Source organism: Perognathus longimembris, chromosome 28 (genome assembly GCF_023159225.1).
Source record: "Perognathus longimembris pacificus isolate PPM17 chromosome 28, ASM2315922v1, whole genome shotgun sequence".
In the NCBI taxonomy this organism is placed as follows: Eukaryota; Metazoa; Chordata; class Mammalia; order Rodentia; family Heteromyidae; genus Perognathus; species Perognathus longimembris.
In genome coordinates this window covers 76,636,141-76,657,338 of record NC_063188.1, presented here as the reverse complement: position 1 = coordinate 76,657,338, position 21,198 = coordinate 76,636,141, and the positions used below count along the sequence as shown (strand labels likewise).

The following is a 21,198-nucleotide window of genomic DNA, read 5'->3' as shown; positions in this document are numbered from 1 at the left end:
CTTTAGATGGACAGTGAAGCTAGGCACCAGTGGTTCACATGTGCAATCCCAGCTACTCAGGAAGCTGAGATCTGAGGATCATCATTTGAAGCCAGCTGGGGCCGGAAAAGTCTGTGAGACTCTTATCTTGAATTAAATCACAGAGAAAGAGGGAAGTGGTTCTGTGGCTCAAGTGGTACAGTGCTAGCCTTGAGGAGAAGGAGCCCAGAGACAGTGCCTAGTGTAAGGTCCACCCCCTAGAGGGCTCCATTCAGATGTCCCCAACCTGTTTAAGTCTGCACCCAATACCTGTTACCTAGGTAACACTTGGAGGCAGTTACCTCCTCTTTCTCTGAGGTCACATCCAATCCACCTGGCCATACCTCCCACCTTTCCCTATATAATCCGGCTCATCACAAGTCCCCACTCTCTTTCCTTTTCTCTCTTACTTTCTCTTGTTCTTTTCTCTATTTTTCCCTTCTTCCTTCCCCTCCATCTCCCCATGCCTCCATCTTGTGTGGGCTGGCAGTTTGTTTTCCACTCAATAAGTGGCGGGTTTCCTTTCCCATGAACTTTACATCTGGTGCAGTGACTTGGGAGGGGACAGAGTCAGAAGTCACTGGATCTCCTCCTCCCTCTTCTCTTCTGAGGGTTAATCTGCCTTCTTGACTGCTCCTCCTCGGACCAAAGTGCTAAAAGCCAGAGGAACCTGACCTTGGACTTCTCGCCTTTACCATTGCTGGCTACATCCACCACACCATCTCCTTTCTATGTCTGGTGAGCAACCACAGTCTACAGGTCTTCTGTTTGTCTGCCTTATTGGGCTCCTGCGTCCTCACCAGACTACTCCATTAAGTCAAAACACCTCATAGGCTAGAAAATCAGCCTCAGTGGCCCAACCTTTTGGCTTGTGTCCTCGAGAGTGCTACACAGGCTGGGTTCCAGGGACACCCCTCTAGGGTCTCTCTCAAAGGCTATCCATTCTGGGTTTGATCTACTCCACAAACTTAAGGAAAAAGTGGGCAGTTTTGGAGAAATCTGCCCCATGAGACTTCTTCCAGGTTTCATTCAAGGACTGGCATCTACCACCAAGGGACTGCTGCTTGTCTTCCCCCAGAGGGGCCACATCTCCACCTTTTACCCCTAATGTCGATTCCCTTTGCCAGCAGGAAGTAGAGAGTCGGGGCCCTTTTCCTTTTTTTGTGCCAGTCCTGGGCCTTGAACTCAGGGCCTGAGCACTATCCCTGGCTTTTTTTTTTTTTACTCAAGGCTAGCACTCTGCCACTTGAGCCATAGTGCCACTTCTGGCTGTTTTCTACATATGTGGTGCTGCGGAATCGAACCCAGGCCTTCATGTATATGAGGAAAGCACTCTTGCTACTCGGCCATATTCCCAGCCCGGAGCCCTTTTTTTCATAATTATTAAAAGGCCAGAATGTAAGGCCCACCCCCCTGGAGGGCTTCATGCAGATGCCCCCCACCTGTTGAAGTCTGTGTCCAATACCTGTGTTACCTAGCTAACTGACATACCTGGAGGCAGTTACCTCCTCCATCTCTGAGGTCACATCCAATCTACCTGGCCATATCTCCCACCTTTTCCTATATAATCAGGCTCAACACGAGTCCCTGTTCTCTTTCCTTTTCTCTTACTCTCTCTTGCTCTTTTCTCTTTTCCATTTTTCCTTCCCCTCGGTCTTCCCATGCCTCCATCTTGTGTGGGCTGGCAATTTGCTTTCCCCTGAATAAACTCCTTTCTGCCTGAACAATGTGGTGGGTTTCCTTTCTGACGAACTTTACACCCAGGACCAGAGTTCAAGCCCGAGGACTGGCAAAAATAAAAATTAAAAAAAAATTATGGCCAGTGGCTTTCATTGAGAAAATACCAAGATTGTGCTACTTATTGGCAGTGAGGGCATTCCCTAGTCTTGGTTCTTATCAGGACAGCCAGAGATAAGATCTCAGAGTATCGGGTTTCTGGAAAAGAGGGAGGTTCATCTACTGCAAAGTAGGATTATGGTTAAAGAGGAATGCATGACAAATATGTATTTTCTTTTTGGGAACTAAATGACAGTGATGAAGGTTAGAATATTAGAAGAAAAGAAAGAGCCTTACGGTATCCTGGGCTCATCTGGTTAAAGTCTTCTGAGTCATCGTCTCCCAGGAGTAAAGTTGATGTAAAATTCTTGACTGATATTGTTTGTCTGGTTTCCTTGTCCAGAACTACAGAAGACAGGGAGGGAATATTGGTCACATTCATTGAACATTTATTGAGAATGTGTAGACAAGGAGATACTCATTTTCACTACCATCTTTCCTCAGTGACACTTTATTTACGCCTGGCTTCCTTATAGCCTTGTTGTTATGTCTTTTTCATGCCTGAGCTTTTTGTTTCCCTGGCTACTCTTTTTCCGTTAACCACCAACCACACATGGTTGTGAGTAGAATCTTGAGGTCCTGGATGGGGGTAGCAGACTGGAAAATACTCTGCCCTTCTACTTTCATTCCCCTCATTCTTTTATTCATAAGGCTTGTCCAGCCATGTGCCTCCAGGACCATGCTACTCTTTTTACTTAGATGTCTCACCCATACCCAGAACTCCTTTCAGCAATTTATATGTCTTATAGTTGAGGTTCATGGCCTGTTCCAAAACTCATACCTTCAGTCTGTCCTCTACCAGGAAACATTTGTCCCCCAAACACAAGATTCACTCCTAAACCTAACATATGTATCAGTGAAAGACTGAGAGTCAGTTGTGACAGAGTGATGGCTGTGTCAGATTAATCTGATCTTCACCATATAGAAATAGAGGCAGTCTGTTTAATTCTTTCACATTGAAGAAGAGAGGTTTCCTTTCTTAGCAACATGGCTAAGGTTGTATCTAAAGGCACCAAGGCAGGGGAAGGTATCACAAATAAAAGTCAAAGGCCAGCTAAAGGGAATTCCTTGCTTTATGGGACTTCTGTTTAATTTCACTGTAGCTTAGTTAGAACACACTTAGTCTTATAGCATCTTATCAACCTGTTTTTCAAGAGTGATGAGGAAGAAATGGTCACCAAAATTTTATATGAGGAAATTGAGTTTTCATACTGAGTTTGAAAACTTGTCAAGCATTCTGAGCAATGGCAATCTGTCTCAGAGCATTATGCCTAATTAATACTATCAGCATGCAGAGATGAGCACCATTTTTTAAATAGTCACAGGTTAGTGAGTAGACTTGGTGGTTAGAAAGAGGCATGAGCAAGTAGAAAAAAAAATTCCATGACTGTAGGTGAAATCCCACAGAGCTTAAGCCACGCCACTTGTAATTGTTTAGAATGAATATTCTAAAAATAAGTAGAGATGGTTGAGGGGTTAGGAGGCAAAAGGAGTCAAACTGCTTATCGGGACTGATTGAAGCTTTTTACTTCAGCTGTCTGAGGACTGACTTCATTTAAAAAAATTATTGTTTAAGACTCACTTCAAATGAAACATGAATGCAGACTCGAGTCAAGCTTTTAGTAATGAGGTCAGATAGCGAACCCAGAGAAAAGATCACTGTGCAATCCATTGAAACTTTCTCTTTTCCCTACCCAATTACCACAAGCCTGATCTCCTTACCTTGTTCAACTTGGAATATGATGAGTTTCAAGGATTTCTGGAGATTCTTGGCTCTTGTGGTCAGGTCCAACTTGCATCTGGCTATTTGGTCCGTTTGAGAGACGAAGAAAGGTGTTCTGCTTGCTCTGCCATCATCTTCACTGACCGTGGTGCTTTTCTCAGCAGAGGTAGCTTCTGCCTCCTCAGCCAGGATATCAATCAGGACATTGAGCTTATCATACATTAAGTCACTCTATAAAGGGAGAAACAAGATGGGACACTTATTAAAGACCAGTGTTTGGCTGGGAATATAGCCTAGTGGCAAGAGTGCTTGCCTCCTATACATGAAGCCCTGGGTTTGATTTCCCAGCACCACATATATAGAAAATGGCCAGTAGTGGCGCTGTGGCTCAAGTGGCAGAGTGCTAGCCTTGAGCAAAAATGAAGCCAGGGACAGTGCTCAGGCCCTGAGTCCAAGGCCCAGGACTGGAAAAAAAAAAAAAAAAAGACCAGTGCTTGAGAGGACAGAATGAGGAGTGTGGATGTGTAGAGATGGGTGGCTAAAGATACTACTTGGTCAGAAATGCTGAGCACACAGTTATGTGTGAGGCGATGAAGTACAGATGGGATAAGAGTACATGGGTACATGTGATACAAAATGCATGATAGGGGAGCAAACACATTTGTTTCTAAGCAGCCTGAAACATCCATACAAGTTTCCTAATCTATCTCAGGTCAGATTGGCCTGTAAAATGATATAACACGGCAAGTTTAGGAAAGAAACATGTCTCCACTGGCATGTTTACAGCATGCTTCTATAGATGGATGTGCTTCTGTATTTATATATGACTGAGGGTGCAAATCTGTTGCATGAATTAAGGCATTGATTCCTAGAGCCATCATTTAATGGGTGATTATGATGTAAGGTACTTGCTTTTGAAAGAACAAGCTTTTGTTGTTTTAATACTGTTCATAGAAAGTGCAGATTTTGTAATTAGTTAATAACTGATCTCAGTTCTTTTTCCATCCCTGCTATCCTGTCCTACATAAGACCAGCTTCAACTAGATGGGGCATTGGGTTCCCAAAAAGGTTTCTTGCAGACTTGCTCCTTTGTCCCACTGATTATTATTTTTTCTTTGTGCAAGAACTGGGGCTTGAACTCAGGGGCCTGGGCACTCTCCCTTAGCTTCTTTGCTCAAGGCTGGCATTCTACCACTTAAGCCATGCTCCCACTTCTGGATTTTTGTGGCTAACTGGACTTTTCTGCCTAGGCTGTCTTTGAGCTGAGATCCTCAGATCTCAGCTTTTTGAGTAGCTATGATTACAGGCACATGAGTCACTGGTCTTGGTAAATTCTGTTTTGTTTGGTTTTGTTTTTTGCCAGTCCTGGGGCTTGAACTCAGGGGCTGAGCACTGTCCTTGACTACTTTTTGCTCAAGGCTAGCAATCTGCCACTTGAGCCACAACGCCACTTCTAGCTTTTTCTATATATGTGGTACTGAGGAATCACATCCAGGGCTTCATTTATACGAGATGAGCACTTTACCACTAGGCCATATTCCCAGCCCTTTGGCAAATTCTTTTTTATAAAACAACTTTATTGGGATTCAGCATATCATAAAATCTATCCTTTTAAAGTGTATATAATTTGATAGTTTTTAGTATATTCACAATGTAGCCATCACACTATCTAATTTTAGAAAATTTCATATTCCCAAAAGAAACCTAGTACTTATCAGCAGTCATTCTCTATTCCTACCCTTTATAGTACCACTAATCTACTTTGTATCTCTATGGATTCAGACAAGTTATTTAACCTTGTACATCCATACTCTACAGTAGCTCTAAGAAATAAATTAACAAACACTTCACAAGCACTCAAAACCTTCTCTGGTACAGAATAAGTGTTACATAAGTGTGAACTAGTGTTATAGAGGTGAATATAGGCATATTTCTAGTGTGTATTTTTAGGCATCTATTTTCAAGAATGATCTGATATATAACCAGTGAGCACATATATACCTGGGTGTATGTACTTGTATCTAGTTGTGGGCAGATGCTTGTGGCACTTGTGTATGAATGCATAGTGTAGTCTTTTCATTTGACAAAGATGGAAAGTGATGAGGTTGGACTTTTCCTATTAAGAAGGCTACTAGTTGTCACTCACTGTATTTCTTTTACAATTTCCAGTAAGAGGCACATTTTCTTTTATTGAAAAGAGGATCTTTGTTCCACAAAGAATATAGACAAAAGCAAAGGAAACTTACTTTCGAAATCACAGATTGTACTGCTGTGTTGTTCTGCTTTATCTGCTGCCAGGTCTTTACAATATCAATCACAAAATCTTCTGCTGATGAACAAAGGAATCTGGAAAGAAAAGTTAGATTGCATCAGGTAACCTGAACCATGAAGCCCAGAGCCCTTCTATCTTATAAAATTACTAGTTCCCTCTTCTCTGTCTCTTTCCTGATCTCCTCTACCCCCTCCTCCCCAACTTCCCTCCCTTCCCTCTTTGTTTGTTTGTTTTCCTGTACTTCTGTTGAGATAAGCTCTATCTCCATTTAAGTTTCACACCTCTTCTTAAGATTTAAAACAGGTTTAGGCAAGTTACAGCAGAGGATCACAAGAGCCCAATAGCTATACCCTTATGATCACATAAGATGATGCTAAGTGAAATGAACTCCATGTTATGGAAACGATTGTTATATCACAGTTGTAACTACTTTCAACGTCCCATGTGTATCTGTAGCTTCTATTATTGATGATGTTCTTGTATCACCTTCCTGTGGTTGTACCTACACTATCTCTGTAATCTTATCTGAGTATATTGGAAACCATGTATACTGGTATTAGAACTAGAAAATTGAAAGGGAATACCAAAATTGAGACATACAGGGTAAAAAAAGAAAAACAACTACAAAAACAATACTTGCAAAACTGTTTGGTGTAAGTGAACTGAACACCTCATGGGGGGAAAGGGAAAGGGGGAGGAGGGAGGGGGGTATAAGGGACGAGGTAACAAACAGTACAAGTAATGTATCCAATGCCTAACATACGAAACTGTAACCTCTCTGTACATCAGTTTGATAATAAAAATTTGAAAAAAAAAGATTTAAAACAGGCTGACTGGCATTTCCTAGTCCTATTTCTTTTTTTTCTTTTTTTTTTTTTTTGGCCAGTCCTGGGCCTTGAACTCAGGGCCTGAGCACTGTCCCTGGCTTCTTCCCGCTCAAGGCTAGCACTCTGCCACTTGAGCCACAGTGCCGCTTCTGGCCGTTTTCTGTATATGTGGTGCTGGGGAATCGAACCTAGGGCCTCGTGTATCCGAGGCAGGCACTCTTGCCACTAGGCTATATCCCCAGCCTGTCCTAGTCCTATTTCTGAATCTCCAGTTTCATCTCAGGTCAGAGGTTTTTATTCTGGGTCAATGAGCTGAGATTATAAAGTACAACTATAATCAACTCAGATGATAAAGTACAAACATAATGACATTAGGAGGGATTGTTTGTGAAGACTATTTCTGAGATGAGGGTTCTATGAGGAATACATGATCCACGTAGAAGGGGGGATATGTTGCTTAGGTTATAAAAGAGCTGCTAGTTATAGGAGGCAAGTTTTTTTTTTTTTTTTTTTTTTTGGCCAGTCCTGCGCCTTGAACTCAGGGCCTGAGTACTGTCCCTGGCTTCCTTTTTTTGCTCAAGGCTTGCACTCTGCCACTTGAGCCACAGCGCCACTTCTGGCCATTTTCTGTATATGTGGTGCTGAGGAATTGAACTCAGGGCTTCATGCATAATGAAGCAAGCACTCTTGCCACTAGGCCATATTCCCAGCCAGAGCTGCTAGTTATAAATAGGTGCTACAGAGATGTTTTCCAGTGTCAAAGATGGAAAGCAAGGTGTCTATAATGTTGAATGTTCTAGCACATTGTGTTTCTCTTCTGTAACATTCCTTCCAAATACCTGATTTATGATTTTGTCTTTCTTGGAGCAGCAAGAATCCTCACCTGAATTTCATCTTTCTTAAACTTTCTAATCAGAACTTTGAGTTGGGAGAAATCTGACTTGGGAATATAAGCATATATTTTCCTTGGCTTTAACATCCTGCACTATCAAAATGAGCCCCATATCTGAATTGGGAACAGCCCATAGAGGCCAAAAAAAGGCACCAAGGGAAGACACTGACCTGGTAGCAATTATCATCTCCGTGGGGTACTTGGCCTTTAGGATTTTGTTCAGCTCAATGGTTGCAGACTCCAAGTGTTGGATAGCAGCAGCCTGAAAGGAAAAACATGCTCAGTCCTAGAAGCTTAATGCGTGTACCTTGGGTGCTTTCTATCCTTACTCCCTACAGCCTTATTGCTCCCTCCTGACTCTTCACTAGCATCTCAATTGTCTCTTCTGCTTTAATATCAATCAATGGATACTCATAGAAGGGTACCAGAGATAATCTTGGATTTGTAGTTATTCTAAAACTACTCCTATCTGTAGTTATTCTAAAACTACTCTTACTCTTATTTGATTTTTTCTAATTTAAATTAATAATAAAAAAACTCATGTTCCATATTTCAAGTGGGAAATCAATCTTATATAGCTAGTAAGTAATTCTGATTTATTTTCATATCTTTTCAATATTCACATTTCACCTCTTAAGTAATATTACTACTAATAACAAAGCCTACTTATATAGGACTATGTGCCAGGCTCTGTTCTATACTGTTTTATGTAATTTCAATAACTGTATTAACAGTTTAAGATTATCCCTATTTTACTGAGGAGAAAACTGAAGCACAGAGAAGAAATTAATAGGTGGTAGAGCTTAGGCTGGATTACAGCTAGTCTGGGTCTTGTATATGTTCTCCTAATTACAATTACTTTGTGTTCTCTATCACTCCCTACATTAAAAAATTTACTAATTCTTGATAATTCTCCTTTTCCAGTTTGTCTCAAATATATTCAATTCTCCTTATCACTGTTACTTCTTCAGCAGATGAAATCATCATCATCTCTTGCATAGGCAGTATTAGCATCTCTTAGCTTTTCTTTTTGCTGCTATAATTATAAAAGCAATTATAGAACTAGAGAATCCCTCCACTTAAAGCTCTTCTGTTGTATGGCAGAATGGATTGGTTGCGGGATATTTATTAAATCAAATAGAGTGAAAATATTGATAATGGAATCTACCATTTCAGTTTTCCTGCTGAAATGTCTAGAAATTTTTTGGGGGTGGGGATGGTACTAGACCTGAACTCAGAGCTTTGCACTTACTAGGCGAGTGAGTAATCTATCACTTGAGTAACACCTTTAGCCCTTGGAATTTTTTAAATCATAAGATGCAGAAGAACTGCCCCCTTATAGAATTCTCATTGCTCTTAGGATAGAAGTCCATTTACAAAGCCTTTTTGGTCTGGTCCCTGATTGCTTCTCTAGTCCTCTCTTCTCTTCTCCCTATCTACACTCTCTTCTCTCTTCTGCTTTCCTCTCTTCTCCTCTCCTCTCCCCCTCTCTCCCCTCTCTCTCTTCCCTCCTCCCTCCCTCCTCCTCTCTCTCCCCTAGCCATTATAAATATGTTTCAGTTCTGTGCATATTCTATACCCATTCTTGACTTAGAAGAATGCATGACTATTCCTTTTGTCTATAACAACCTTCTATTTTCCTGGTTAACCTGGTTAACTTGCTCTGGTCTCTTCCTTTTTTTTTGGCCAGTCCTGGTCCTTGGACTCAGGGCCTGAGCACTGTCCCTGGCTTCTTTTTCCTCAAGGCTAGCACTCTGCCACTTGAGCCACAGCACCACTTCTGGCCATTTTCTGTATATGTAGTGCTGGGGAATGGAACCCAGGGCCTCATGTATAGGAGGCAAGCTCTCTTGCCACTAGGCCATATCCCCAGCCCTCTGGTCTCTTCTTAAATGACATTTATTCCAAAAAGATTTTGCGGACCCCACCCAGATCAACTCTCTCTCTCTCTCTCTCTCTCTCTCTCTCTCTCTCTCTCTCTCTCTCTTTCCCTCTTTCCCTCCCTCCCTCCCCCCTCCCTCCTTCTCTATCTCCTATCTTTTATGTGTACTTCTACTTCCTTATGTTCATATTACTTTATTATTTTTTTATCTTTGCTATCTTTATTATTATTCTATCTATCCAAGCTCCATGATAGCAAGAACTATGCCATTCTTCTTTACTCACTAGCATAAGAACAACTCCTAGAATAGTATCTTACATATAGTAGTTACTTCATAAATATTTTGAATGAGCAAATAGCTGATGGAATTCTATCCCCGGTGCCTAACACATTCCTTTGTAAATAACTACTGATTAACTTGTTCCCAGTCCTCAATGATCTTGTCCTTATTAAGTCCATGGAAATATAAAAGTTTCTTTTGGGGATCTTCCCATTATTTCATTTGTGATAAATATGTTGGCCTGAATTACAGCAGGGCAGTAGTTACCTCAAATTTTGGCACATCCATTTCAACCTGTCCTTTTAGCAGTGGGACTTTTCTGGGAGTCTCGCGAATCATCACGCTCCATCTGAAATGAAGTTCAAAGGCAGATATTTAGAATTCTGCTTTATTACACATTGGGATACATGTATCATGTGTCAGGAAAGAATTTACAATGTCTGTGTAGCAGAGGAATACTTTAGTGACCTCTGGCCACCTGGTATCAAGATGTAGCACAAAAGGAGACTGCCTCATGACTACTCTAGACCAGTGGGATGGAAGTTATTCTTCCAAGGGCTCTCAGAAAAACAGTGCTTCCCAACCAAAGGTAGCATCAAGATCTTTGGAAGTGCTTTGTTAACACACTAAGGTCCTTTGTATTGGGCCCAGATAAGTATTTTAAGAGAGCATCCCAGTAAATCCTTATGAGCAAACATAAAACAAATACTCAAATATTCTCTAGTCTAGAAAGTCTTACTTTGGGGAGATAGTATGGCAATATTCTCTCTTGTCTACAATTATTACTGAACTTTTCCTTTCTTTGAGAACCTGATAAAAACTATATATGCTTTCTTAAGGGAAAACTATTCTTCTGATAGATAACTTCCAATAGATAAAAGGAGATTCACAGGACCTTTGAAATTTATTTGTGAGACCTCTTCTCTCAGATCTTTTAGATTTGAAGAGGGGTATAAATGATATTTAACAGGTACATGATAGACTCTTGGCTTCCCAAGAGACAAGCTTGTCTATACTGAATTCAAAAAAAGGATGTAGGGCTATATGAGAATGTTCCTGATGGAGACAGACCTGGAAGTAACTGATATGAACTGGAACTCACCTGTCAAGAGTCCTCACGGTAGCCTGTTCCACTCTGTTGAGGATGTCAAGTGGTGACTTGTTTTTGCTCCAGAATGCACCCCAACCCAGGACACGAGCCAGATCATTGCCGGTTCCAAGCGGTATGACTGCTAGCTGACACTGTAAGAACAGAAAGAGACATCCTTTTAGAGAGTCTTTTCATAAACCTTCACCCATGAAAGGTCTCAGAGGGTACTTTTTAGATTCTAGTAGCTATAATGAAAGGATATTAGAAGGTGTGTGTCCTTAAGGAGTTGAACCTCACTTTCAGCAATAAAGTACTCAGTAAAGTAGAAAGTTGCTGGAATATGGGAAAACTCCAGCAGAAAAGAAAACTACTAGAATCAGAATAGAGGAGCTGGCTCCCTAGAGGCTGGGGGAGAGATCAAAGGTTTATGACCCTTTTGTCTTTGTTTATTCTCTTCCCTTTTACTCTTCACTTTCAGGCCTAGGGAATGAGCACTAATTTTTTGCTGCCTAATCTTTCCAATCTCTTTCATATAGAAAGATGACTAGAAAATGGCTAGGTTTGTCAAATTAGCCATTGGCCTTGTAGGATATATACATTTTATTGTCAAGGAGAATAAAAAACTTAGGACTTTATGGAATGGGCAGTTCTGTACCACTGATGTCTTTAGCAATGGCTAAACTGAGTCAGAGACTTACCCTTTCATGTAATCCAAAAGCATCAACCAGAGATAACACCCAGCTCACACTGCCATCTCCACCACAGACCAGAACACGAAAACGAGCAAAGTTCTTGAACATGCACAGCCTGGAAAGAAGATAGGGAAATGATCATTTCATGCATGGCTGTATTTTTAAAAAATAATTTTACTACAGTGTATCAAGACTCAAGTGATAGGATATCACAATAACAGGCTACTTGCCTTCTTTCCCTTAGTCTCTATCTCTGGGTATACCCACAGACAATCTCAGAGATCATTCCTTGCCTCAACTCACATTCTACTGTGGCTAGCCTTGCTCTGGAATTTAGTAGTAACCTATTCTAACTCATTTGCTGAGGCCCAGGAAGAATGCATTGCAGAGTGCCAGTAGACTCACAGCAACCAGACTGAGCAGCCAGGTGGTCTCAAAATTAAATAGGCCTTTCACCCCACCCCTGGGAAAAAAAGAACAAGCACTGGAAAGGTGGACAGAAATATCCATTTACTTCTTCCTCTGATGTCAATGGGCCTAGTTTTCATTTTTTTTTTGCCAGTATTGAGGCTTGAACTCAGGACCTGGTCTCTGTCCTGAGACTCTCTGTGCTCAAGGCTAGCACTCTACCACTTGAACCACAACACCCCTTCTGGCTTTTTCTGTTTATGTGGTACTGAGGAATCCAACCCAGGGATTCATACATACTAGGCAAGCACTCTATCACTAAGCCACATTCCCAGTCACTAGTTTTCTCTTAGCCAAAAAAGGTAAAACAATCTTGGGAGCAGGACATGAGCTTGAAAGGATTTCTGAGAAAGAACTAAAAGTCCTTCAACCAACCAACACCAAATGCTCTGGAGTTATATGCTTGTGTACCTGGCCCAGGTGCAAGGATTGAATCTAGGAACCTACTCTAGTCTAGAATGTATAGAGGGAAGCCATATCTCTTACACTGTACTTACCCCGCTTCAGGTCCACCCTTTGATAAGTCAAACACTTGAGACGGATTAAGGTATTGCTTGAATTTTCGGAGGAAGACGATCCCTTGATGATCGCCACTTTTGGAGTTAATGAAGATGAGTAAAGGGCATGCACAAGCAGATGACCAATCAAGATTCCAGAAGTCTGAAGATACTACTAATTGGCCTGAGACAGAGAAAAAAGAGAAAAAAAAAAAACAGGTCATTTTGATGGAAATGAGATAAAATACTTTAGCATCACATTTTGGGGAAAAAAAAACATTTTGTAAAAGCAGTACTGAAAGTTGAATTCAGAACCCCATGCTTACTAGGCAAGTACTCTACCACTTGATCCAAGCCCCCAATCCTTTTTGCTTCAGATATTTTTTGGATAGGATCTTACATTTGTGCCCAGAGCAGCCTGAACCATGGTCCTCCCATGTATACATCCTACATAGTTGGGACCACAGGCACACACATCACATTCAACCATTGATTAAGATGGAGTCTCAGCAAATTTTTGCTCAGTTTGGCCTTGAACCACATTCCAATCTTCAACTCTTGAATATCTAGGATTACAGGCATGAGCAACTATAACTAGTTTACAAAGACTTTTTGAGCACTAATCTTAATCTCTTGAGATTAAAGGACAAAGTCAAGATCTCAGCAAAAGGGACTTGAAAGTCTTTTTCTAAACAAAAATGCATTTTCTGAGCAACTGTTACATACTGGGCATCATGCTAAGTCTTGCTAGGTATAGAACTCCCGTCCTCAAGCTCAGGAGACAAATGCATATACAAACAAGTATGTTAAAACACAAGGTTAGTGAAACTCTGTGGGGAAACTAAGGAAGGAGAAAACAGCTCAGGGAAAAGATCAACACTCTAACTAGTTCTTTCTGTTTGGGTTACTTCAGTTCTCTCAGAAGATATCAGGGGATATCAGCAGAGAGGGGAAAGAAAAGCTGTTGTTTAGGGAGGAGTTAGTGGGAGAACATATCAACTCGGGGTGAAACAAAGAACTTTAATCACTTCTCTACATCTCTGGCAAAGCAATTCAATGTTATCACACCACCCTCAGGGGGAACACGTCTATAGAGAAATTTTCTGGACGAGGGCTGGGGATATGGCCTTGTGGCAAGAAATTTTCTGGATGAGAGAGAAGCTTTTAATAATCCCCAACATTGAGGTCACCCATGGAAAAGTGGAGTTGTAACACTAAATAGCCAAGGTCTTCCAGATCATGAGCTCAGTCTTGAGCCTATTGACAGGAAGCTAGGCAGGGAATGGTGGCCTCCTAGGTGAGAGCTTCTGGACAAATAGCAGCTCCTCAAACCTCTGAGCTCATGGCTCAGGGAATCCACCATAAAAAAGGATTCATAGGGCAAAAATATGTGGCTTACTTGTAATTAGGATGTGTAGGTTGAGATACACTATTTATTGTAACTTGCATGAAAAGGAGCCTGAAGAAAATCCTGAACAGGTTTCATGACTGTTTTGTCTGGAAAAAAATCTATGGGCCACTTCCCACCCACTGGCCAGTAGAATTTGAATGCATTCTAAACCAAACTACCAGTTATGCACCAAAATTTCAGGGCTTGCCAGGGTTTGAAGCTACAAAGGGAGTCTACGGGGTCCCCTCAGTAATATAGCTTGGAAGTAGTTACTTTCTCTGAGTATAAGTAATATCCTTATCAGATTTTTAAACAAACATAAAATGTTGATGTAATGCTAGTTCTGACACATTCATCCATCCATTCATTCAACAAAGATGCATTGAGGGCTTTCCCTTTGCCTTTACACTGTTCCCTCCTTTCCCCCCACCTTTTCTCCTTCCCTCTCTCTACCCTTCCTCTCTCTCCCTCTTTCCTTCCCTTCCTTCCCTCCTCCCTCAGTATATTTCTAAAGTTAAGATTTAGCTACTCACCATCACCTTTGGGATCGCTCAGAGCTGTCGGAGGGACGATGGATGAGCGATGACTCCCGAAGCAACATTCCTTGGAAAACCGTCTCCGACAGTCGCTGTGCACCTGAAACGATAAGAACAGAGCAGAGAAAAAAAGGAGGGGGGAGAGAAAAGAAGAGCTTTGATCAGTTTCAAGTTTCAATGCCAAGAATTAGATAATTAATACTTAAATCTTCCTTTCTGACCTTTAGTGCTGCATACATACTAATTCATCTGACTATCCCTAGTTCATCTTGAGCCTGCCCTGAATGTGCCAAACTTTGGTCCTTTTCAAAGGTGACTTTCAGAAGATACCCATCTACAAGTACTGAGAAGTCATTAGTTTTAGGTCAATCTTAGAAGCCTACAGAATGGGAAGCTTATTTTCAGTATTAGTCCTAATCCTGATAAAATGGTTTTTATACTTCAGTCCTTACAACAATAATGTATGATAGAGAAGACATTATTAGATTCATCTTAGAAAATGAGCGTATGCCAATGCTCACTGAGGTAAAGGGTCTTGTCTAAGGTGAAAGGGCTGAGAGCTGAAAAAAATGAATGGCTAAAAGTGGTTATTCTTCTCAGTTGTCTGACATTTCCAAGCACTGTGTCCTGGATAATTAATTACACAATTTCTAGGGGGAACTAGAACTGGCTGGGTTATTCAAAGTCTCAAAAGAGACTAAAAGAAGAAACAAGAGTCTTCAGTAATGATTCAGTCTGAGCTGAATACTGGTGGCTCATGCCTGTGATCCTAGCTACTCAGGAGGCTGAGATCTAAGGGTCAAAGTTTGAAGCCAGCCTGGGAAGAAAAAGTCCATGAGACTTATATCTCCAAATAACCAGCAAAAGCTGGAAATGGAGGTGTAGGGCAAGTGATAAAGTGCCAGCCTTGTGAGAAAAAGGCAAGCAAGAGTGATTGGTCCTGAGTTTAAGCCCCAGTACTGACACCCCCCTCCCCCCAAAAAAAAGAAAAAGAAAAGAAAACTCAGTTTGAGGGAAGCATCAAACAGAAAGTCTAAATTAGGTTCTCTCAACCCTGCTGTTGAAATTTTGGGCCAGATAGTTCTTGGCTTTATTCTGTGCATTGTAGGAAGTTTAGTAAAATTCTAGGCCTCTGTCTACTAGAGGCCTACTACTACTAACAGCACTTCTCCCCTCAAGTTGTAAGAATCAGATATGTTGCTAGACATTGCCAACTACTTCCTGGCTGGGGGAAGAGAGACAATATTGCCCCCAGTTAAGGACCACTGGTTTAGAGGCATGGCAGTGTTTGTAGTTATGAGCATGGTCTTTGAAGAATTATGTAAGGATCAAGGCATGTGTTCTGGCTGCATGATCTTAGACAAATCACTTTACCTTACTGAACCTCACTTTCCTCATCTATAAAATGAGAACAATGAGGTCAATTTCAAGTTGTAAGGACTGATATAATGAATATAAAAATATTCAGTACAAATAGCAATGATAATTTGTTCATATATTATGAACCGTTATTAGTTTGCAAAGATTGCAAGTCCTTAAGGAGTATTGAATGAAGAAGGAAGAAGTTTCTTAAGGATAGACTCAGAATTCATTTTTTTAACTGCCTATTCTGTCATCACTAGAAAGTTCAGTTTTTCCTATTTGCTAGATGATCCCACCAGTTAAGAATAATCAGATTTGAGCATCTAAAATCTTTCTCCCAAATATTCTATAGATAGATCTGGAAGGACAAGATACTGAACTATATACTTTGGAATCTATGTAATATATTGGCATAAGGTAATCTGAGATTTTTATCTATGTCTGCACTATCAAGCTGCACTCCACCCCTCCTCTAGAAGCTAAATTCTTTATCAAAGAGATAGGAGGAGTCCTACCGTAGAATTGCACCAGAGACAGCGGAAATCTTGAAGTCTTTCGTAACTGCCACAGCTCTCATGACATACTGCACATTGAGAGCTAATAGGCATATTTCCTTCTACCCACTGATGGGGCATTGTTTGCTGAAAGGAACAAAAAAGTCAAAAGGTTAGTGATGAAAGAAAGGCCAACTGGAACAATTATATTATGCATGGAAGACATTAGGTCAAACCCTCAAGTTCTTAGTGATCTTGCAATCCCCATTCCAATGGTAATAACCAATGAAAGATAGAAATGGAGGTTTAATTACTTGAGTTTGATTGGATTGTGAGCCAGAGGAAGAGGCCTACTTTGCTTGTCTAGTGATAGAAGTATTTCTTTTTTTTTTTAATTAGGAAGAAGTCTTTCTATTCCTACATGTCATGCTTGAATGAAGGGCAAGGGAGAGGATGACTATGGAAGGGCACAACTGGTACTTACTATTTCATCAGCAGGCAGCAGGAGGTCATCAGTAATAGACAAGGTATTCCACTTGCAATCTTTGTTTGCTCTCAAAGCACATAATCTGTGAGATTTAACTTTACACACTGTGAGAAGAGAAGGAAGAATGGACATGAATCTACTGACAATAATGATTTGAATTCCCTTCCTAAAGCTATTCTGAATGTTAGAACCCACACACATTCTAAACAGTTCTGACCCACTTCCATTGGCCTTACTTCTGATGTAAACCAGTTCCTTTTGATTCTTTTCTTTTCTTTTTTTTTTTTTTTTTTTTGGCCAGTCCTGGGCATTGGACTCCGGGCCTGAGCACTGTCCCTGGCTTCTTCCCACTCAAGGCTAGCACTCCGCCACTTGAGCCACAGCGCCGCTTCTGGCCGTTTTCTGTATATGTGGTGCTGGGGAATCGAACCTAGGGCCTCGTGTATCCGAGGCAGGCACTCTTGCCACTAGGCTATATCCCTAGCCCTGATTCTTTTCTTAAATGAGAGCATTGGGGTTTGAACTCAGGGCCTAGGTGCTGTCCCTTAGCTTTTTTGTTAAAGGCTGGTGCTCTACCACTTAAGCCACAGTTCTACTTCTGGCTTTTTGGTGGTTAATTGTAAATAAGAGTTTCACAAACTTTCCTGCTTGAGCTGGCATCAAATTAAGATTCTCTGATCTCAGCCTCCTTTGTAGACTTTTTGATTCTTAGTGGTTAAAATTTGTATTCTCCAACCTGAATGGAAGTTAATGGTAGGAATGAAGTAGTTTTTGTCTTTCTTCTTTTTTTTTTTTTTTTTGGCCAGTCCTGGGCCTTAAACTCAGGGCCTGAGCACTGTCCCTGGCTTCTTTTTGCTCAAGGCTAGCACTCTGCCACTCGAGCCACAGTGCCACTTCTGGCCGTTTTCTGTATATGTGGTGCTGGGGAATTGAACCCAGGGCTTCATGTATACAAGGCAAGCACTCTTGCCACTAGGCCATATCCCCAGCCCAGTTTTTGTCTTTCTAACCCTGTGATTATATAGTCCCATCCTCTCATACCTAACTCTCTATTTTTATTCATGAGAACTTCCTCTCCAACCTGAATGGAAGTTAATGGTAGGAATGAAGTAGTTTTTGTCTTTCTAACCCTGTGATTATATAGTCCCATCCTCTCGTACCTAACTCTCTATTTTTATTCATGAGAACTTCCCTTTATGCTAGTTCTTCCTTTCGTGGCCAGGTTAACCTCATACCTAGTCTCTGATCTAATATGAGTCAATGATACTAAGGGCATATGAACTCCTTTACTTCTATCTCTACCTATTGAGATTCACTGAAAAGATAAGATAGGTACCTTCACAGATGATGGCATCTCTAGACAAGGCAGGAATAGTCTCTCGACAAACATTACAGTGCTGAGTCCTGGGACTGTGGCTGGAATACCAGCAGTGCATTCCGATAAGGAAAGGATTATTTTCTGCTGCAGGTATCTAAAATAAATAAAAGAGAAGAGAAAATGGAGGGTTAATCACAAAAATGAATTAGGAAAAGCCAGAAAAATCTGCTTCTAGGATTAAAATGGCCTGCTGTATACGTATCAGAGCATGTGAAGAAGACTGAAAGTTGGAAAGCCAATGCTTGGCTTTTTTTGGTTTTTGTTTTGCTAGTGGCTTTAGAAAGGGAAAAATAGTGGATTGGATCCTGAGCCGGAAGTTGAAGATAGGAGTGATAATCTTTCTACTGCTTTTCCAAGCGTTAAACTGATTCAGTACAAGCAAAATTTGTTCAATATTAGCTTTGGTCTTTGTACTTTTTAAGTAGAAAACAAAAAAGGGGGTGGTAAGTTGGAAATTCAATGATATCCAACTGCTCTGTCCAGGAAAAAAGGGAAGAGTCAGGGCTCTAACTGTGGGCTAAGGAATACTTGTCAGGTTTTAACTACCTCTTGGAGGGACACATTGCTGCCAGGTGAGTAGGGTTGCTTGACCTGGGCAACAGTAAAAGGATCTTTAGCTTCCAATCTTCTCAGGAGCTTCTGATTCAAGTATTCTTTCCTGAAGTCCATGCTCTGACTGCCTACAGCAGTCTCCCAGTTAATCAACTTAATTCATTTAATAATTGATTAAACACACATTTGCTGAGTGACTTCTCTATTCTTGGTACTTTTCATGAATGACATTTAGGTATTATGATGAACAACACAAAGTCCCTGTCCTCACTGAGTGACATTCTGTTTGGCATCCACAGAACTGAACTTAGCATTATTGTTTTTTCTCTTTCTCTAACTTCCTTTAGAATTTAGACACAGACATGGAAACTTTTTTTATTCTTGACATTATACTGTGTTGAGTATAGAAAGCTATGAAAAGACTTTGAAAAGAACTATGTATTTTCCTGGATATCAGTTGTTATTGAGGGATTTACCACATTAAAACTTTAATCTTGGTCAGTTTATAGAAGTTAGGCATAGCTTGCACATAGCACTCTCAGATCTTCATTTCTTCCCCTAGTATGCTGTATATGTACTAAACTACTGGTGTCCTGACCTGGATGTTTCTAGAAAGAAAAGCTATTCTGATATCTAAAGGATTATCAAGTAATAGTCTTGAAACTTTAGTAAATGATGGAATGATTTTATATACCTCGAGACCTTAGAAAGCTCAAAGAATATCACAGTAGCAAGTGGGTTGCTGGATGTAGCCTTGGCTTTGGTACTCAGTTCTCCCAGCCTCTTTCTACTTCTTAAGTTACTATATTGTACCTCTAATAAGCATCTTACCTCCTTCAAATATTTTCCTCTCCTTCAATAATTACTACAAGATTTCTATGTATTATGTAATAAGTCACAGTTATTTCCTTGCAGGAGCTTATAGTATGCTGGAGGGGACAAATTCTGAAACAAATAATTCTAGCATAGGGTGACAATTGCACTGTTTAAAAATATGCAAGGCAAACTAGGTGCTGGTTGCTCATGCCTGTAATCCTAGCTACTTAGGAGGCTAAGGTCTGAGGACTGCAGTTGGAAGTCCTCCTGGGCAGGAAAGTCTGTGAGACTCTTATCTCCAATTAACTACCAAAAAGCCAGAAATGGAACTGTGTCTCAAGTGGTAGAGCACTAGCCTTGAGCAAAAATGATAAGAGGGAGCACCAGGGCTGGTACCAGCAAAAAATATTGAAAGGTTCTGCAGTATCAGGTAGAAGAAACTCAGAATTCTAACTATGTAGAATATTGAATATTATTAAAAATAAAGGAATGAATTTAATAGACACTGCTTAAGCTCAGCAAATAAAGAAACAGAATTTGTATTTCTTGTGTTCATCTTTTCTATAAGAAAACTTACAGAATAAGATTCTCACCCAACCCTAGATAAGAATATGTGGTGGTTTGAATTATGTCCCCTAAAATATGTTCGTCTTAATCTCTGGGATCTATGAATATGACCTCATTTGGAAATAAGGTGTAATCAAACTAAGAAGAAGTCATGATGGATCGGAGTGAGACCTAATCCAATGACTGGTGTCCTTATAAGAGGTTAGTATGGACACAAATACATTCAGAGAAACCACCTTGTGAAGATATTGAATACACAGAGATGACAAAAGCTATGTCATGATCTGATGTAGGCAGAAAATAATTAATGCATATTCATGCTAAGGAATATCAAGTGATCTCTAGAAACCAGGAAGAGGCATAAAATGATCCTCTTGTAGTAGAGAGACTGTGGTACTGTAAACACATTGAATTCAGACTTTCAGACTCTAGAAATATTGCTACATTGCTGATTTTTAAACAGTCCAGTTTGAGATTATTTGTTACAACATTCTTAGGAAATGAGTAAGATTTTGGTAGGGTATATATAGATGCTTTTGTAACAGACACCTAAAAATATGGAGGTGGCTTTGAAGTTGTGTAATGGGTAATGGATGTAAGAATTATGAGGCACATGGTAATAAAAACCCAGATTGTCTTGAACAGAATATTGCTAGAAATAAGATTAAAGAATTTTCTGTCTAGGAAATGGAAACAAACAAAAAACCAGTGTTTCTGGGGCTGGGGAGATAGCCTAGTGACAAGAGTGCCTGCCTCGGATACACGAGGCCCTAGGTTCGATTCCCCAGCACCACATATACAGAAAAACGGCCAGAAGCGGCGCTGTGGCTCAAGTGGCAGAGTGCTAGCCTTGAGCGGGAAGAAGCCAGGGACAGTGCTCAGGCCCTGAGTCCAAGGCCCAGGACTGGCCAAAAAAAAAAAAAAAAAACAGTGTTTCTGGTGAGATCTCAGATGGAAATGAGAAACATTTTAGAAGACTGGCAAAAAATGTGATCCTTTTTATAGAGTGACAGAGAACTGACTTAATTTTGTTCTGTGATTGGGTGGAAAGTAGAAAGTATAAGTAATAAACTTGTATATATAGCTGAAGGAATGAATAAAGGATGTATGGAAGGTAAAGTCTGTTTTCTCTCTACGGG

General features: G+C 40.6%; 1 protein-coding gene across 1 annotated transcript in view; it reads right to left on the bottom strand.

Moving 5' to 3' along the window:
• Dgkk (diacylglycerol kinase kappa) overlaps positions 1-21,198 on the bottom strand; it is a 118,491-nt gene that overhangs the window by 22,579 nt on the left and 74,714 nt on the right. Inside the window, exons 5-16 of the mRNA XM_048335398.1 lie at positions 18,083-18,218; positions 16,744-16,850; positions 16,281-16,406; positions 14,401-14,503; positions 12,478-12,661; positions 11,519-11,627; positions 10,833-10,972; positions 9,998-10,079; positions 7,739-7,830; positions 5,824-5,923; positions 3,577-3,808; positions 2,092-2,199 (exon numbers count right to left, since the gene is read on the bottom strand). Coding sequence (XP_048191355.1) covers positions 2,092-2,199; positions 3,577-3,808; positions 5,824-5,923; positions 7,739-7,830; positions 9,998-10,079; positions 10,833-10,972; positions 11,519-11,627; positions 12,478-12,661; positions 14,401-14,503; positions 16,281-16,406; positions 16,744-16,850; positions 18,083-18,218 — 1,519 coding nt within the window. The remainder of the gene's footprint in view (positions 1-2,091; positions 2,200-3,576; positions 3,809-5,823; positions 5,924-7,738; positions 7,831-9,997; positions 10,080-10,832; positions 10,973-11,518; positions 11,628-12,477; positions 12,662-14,400; positions 14,504-16,280; positions 16,407-16,743; positions 16,851-18,082; positions 18,219-21,198) is intronic.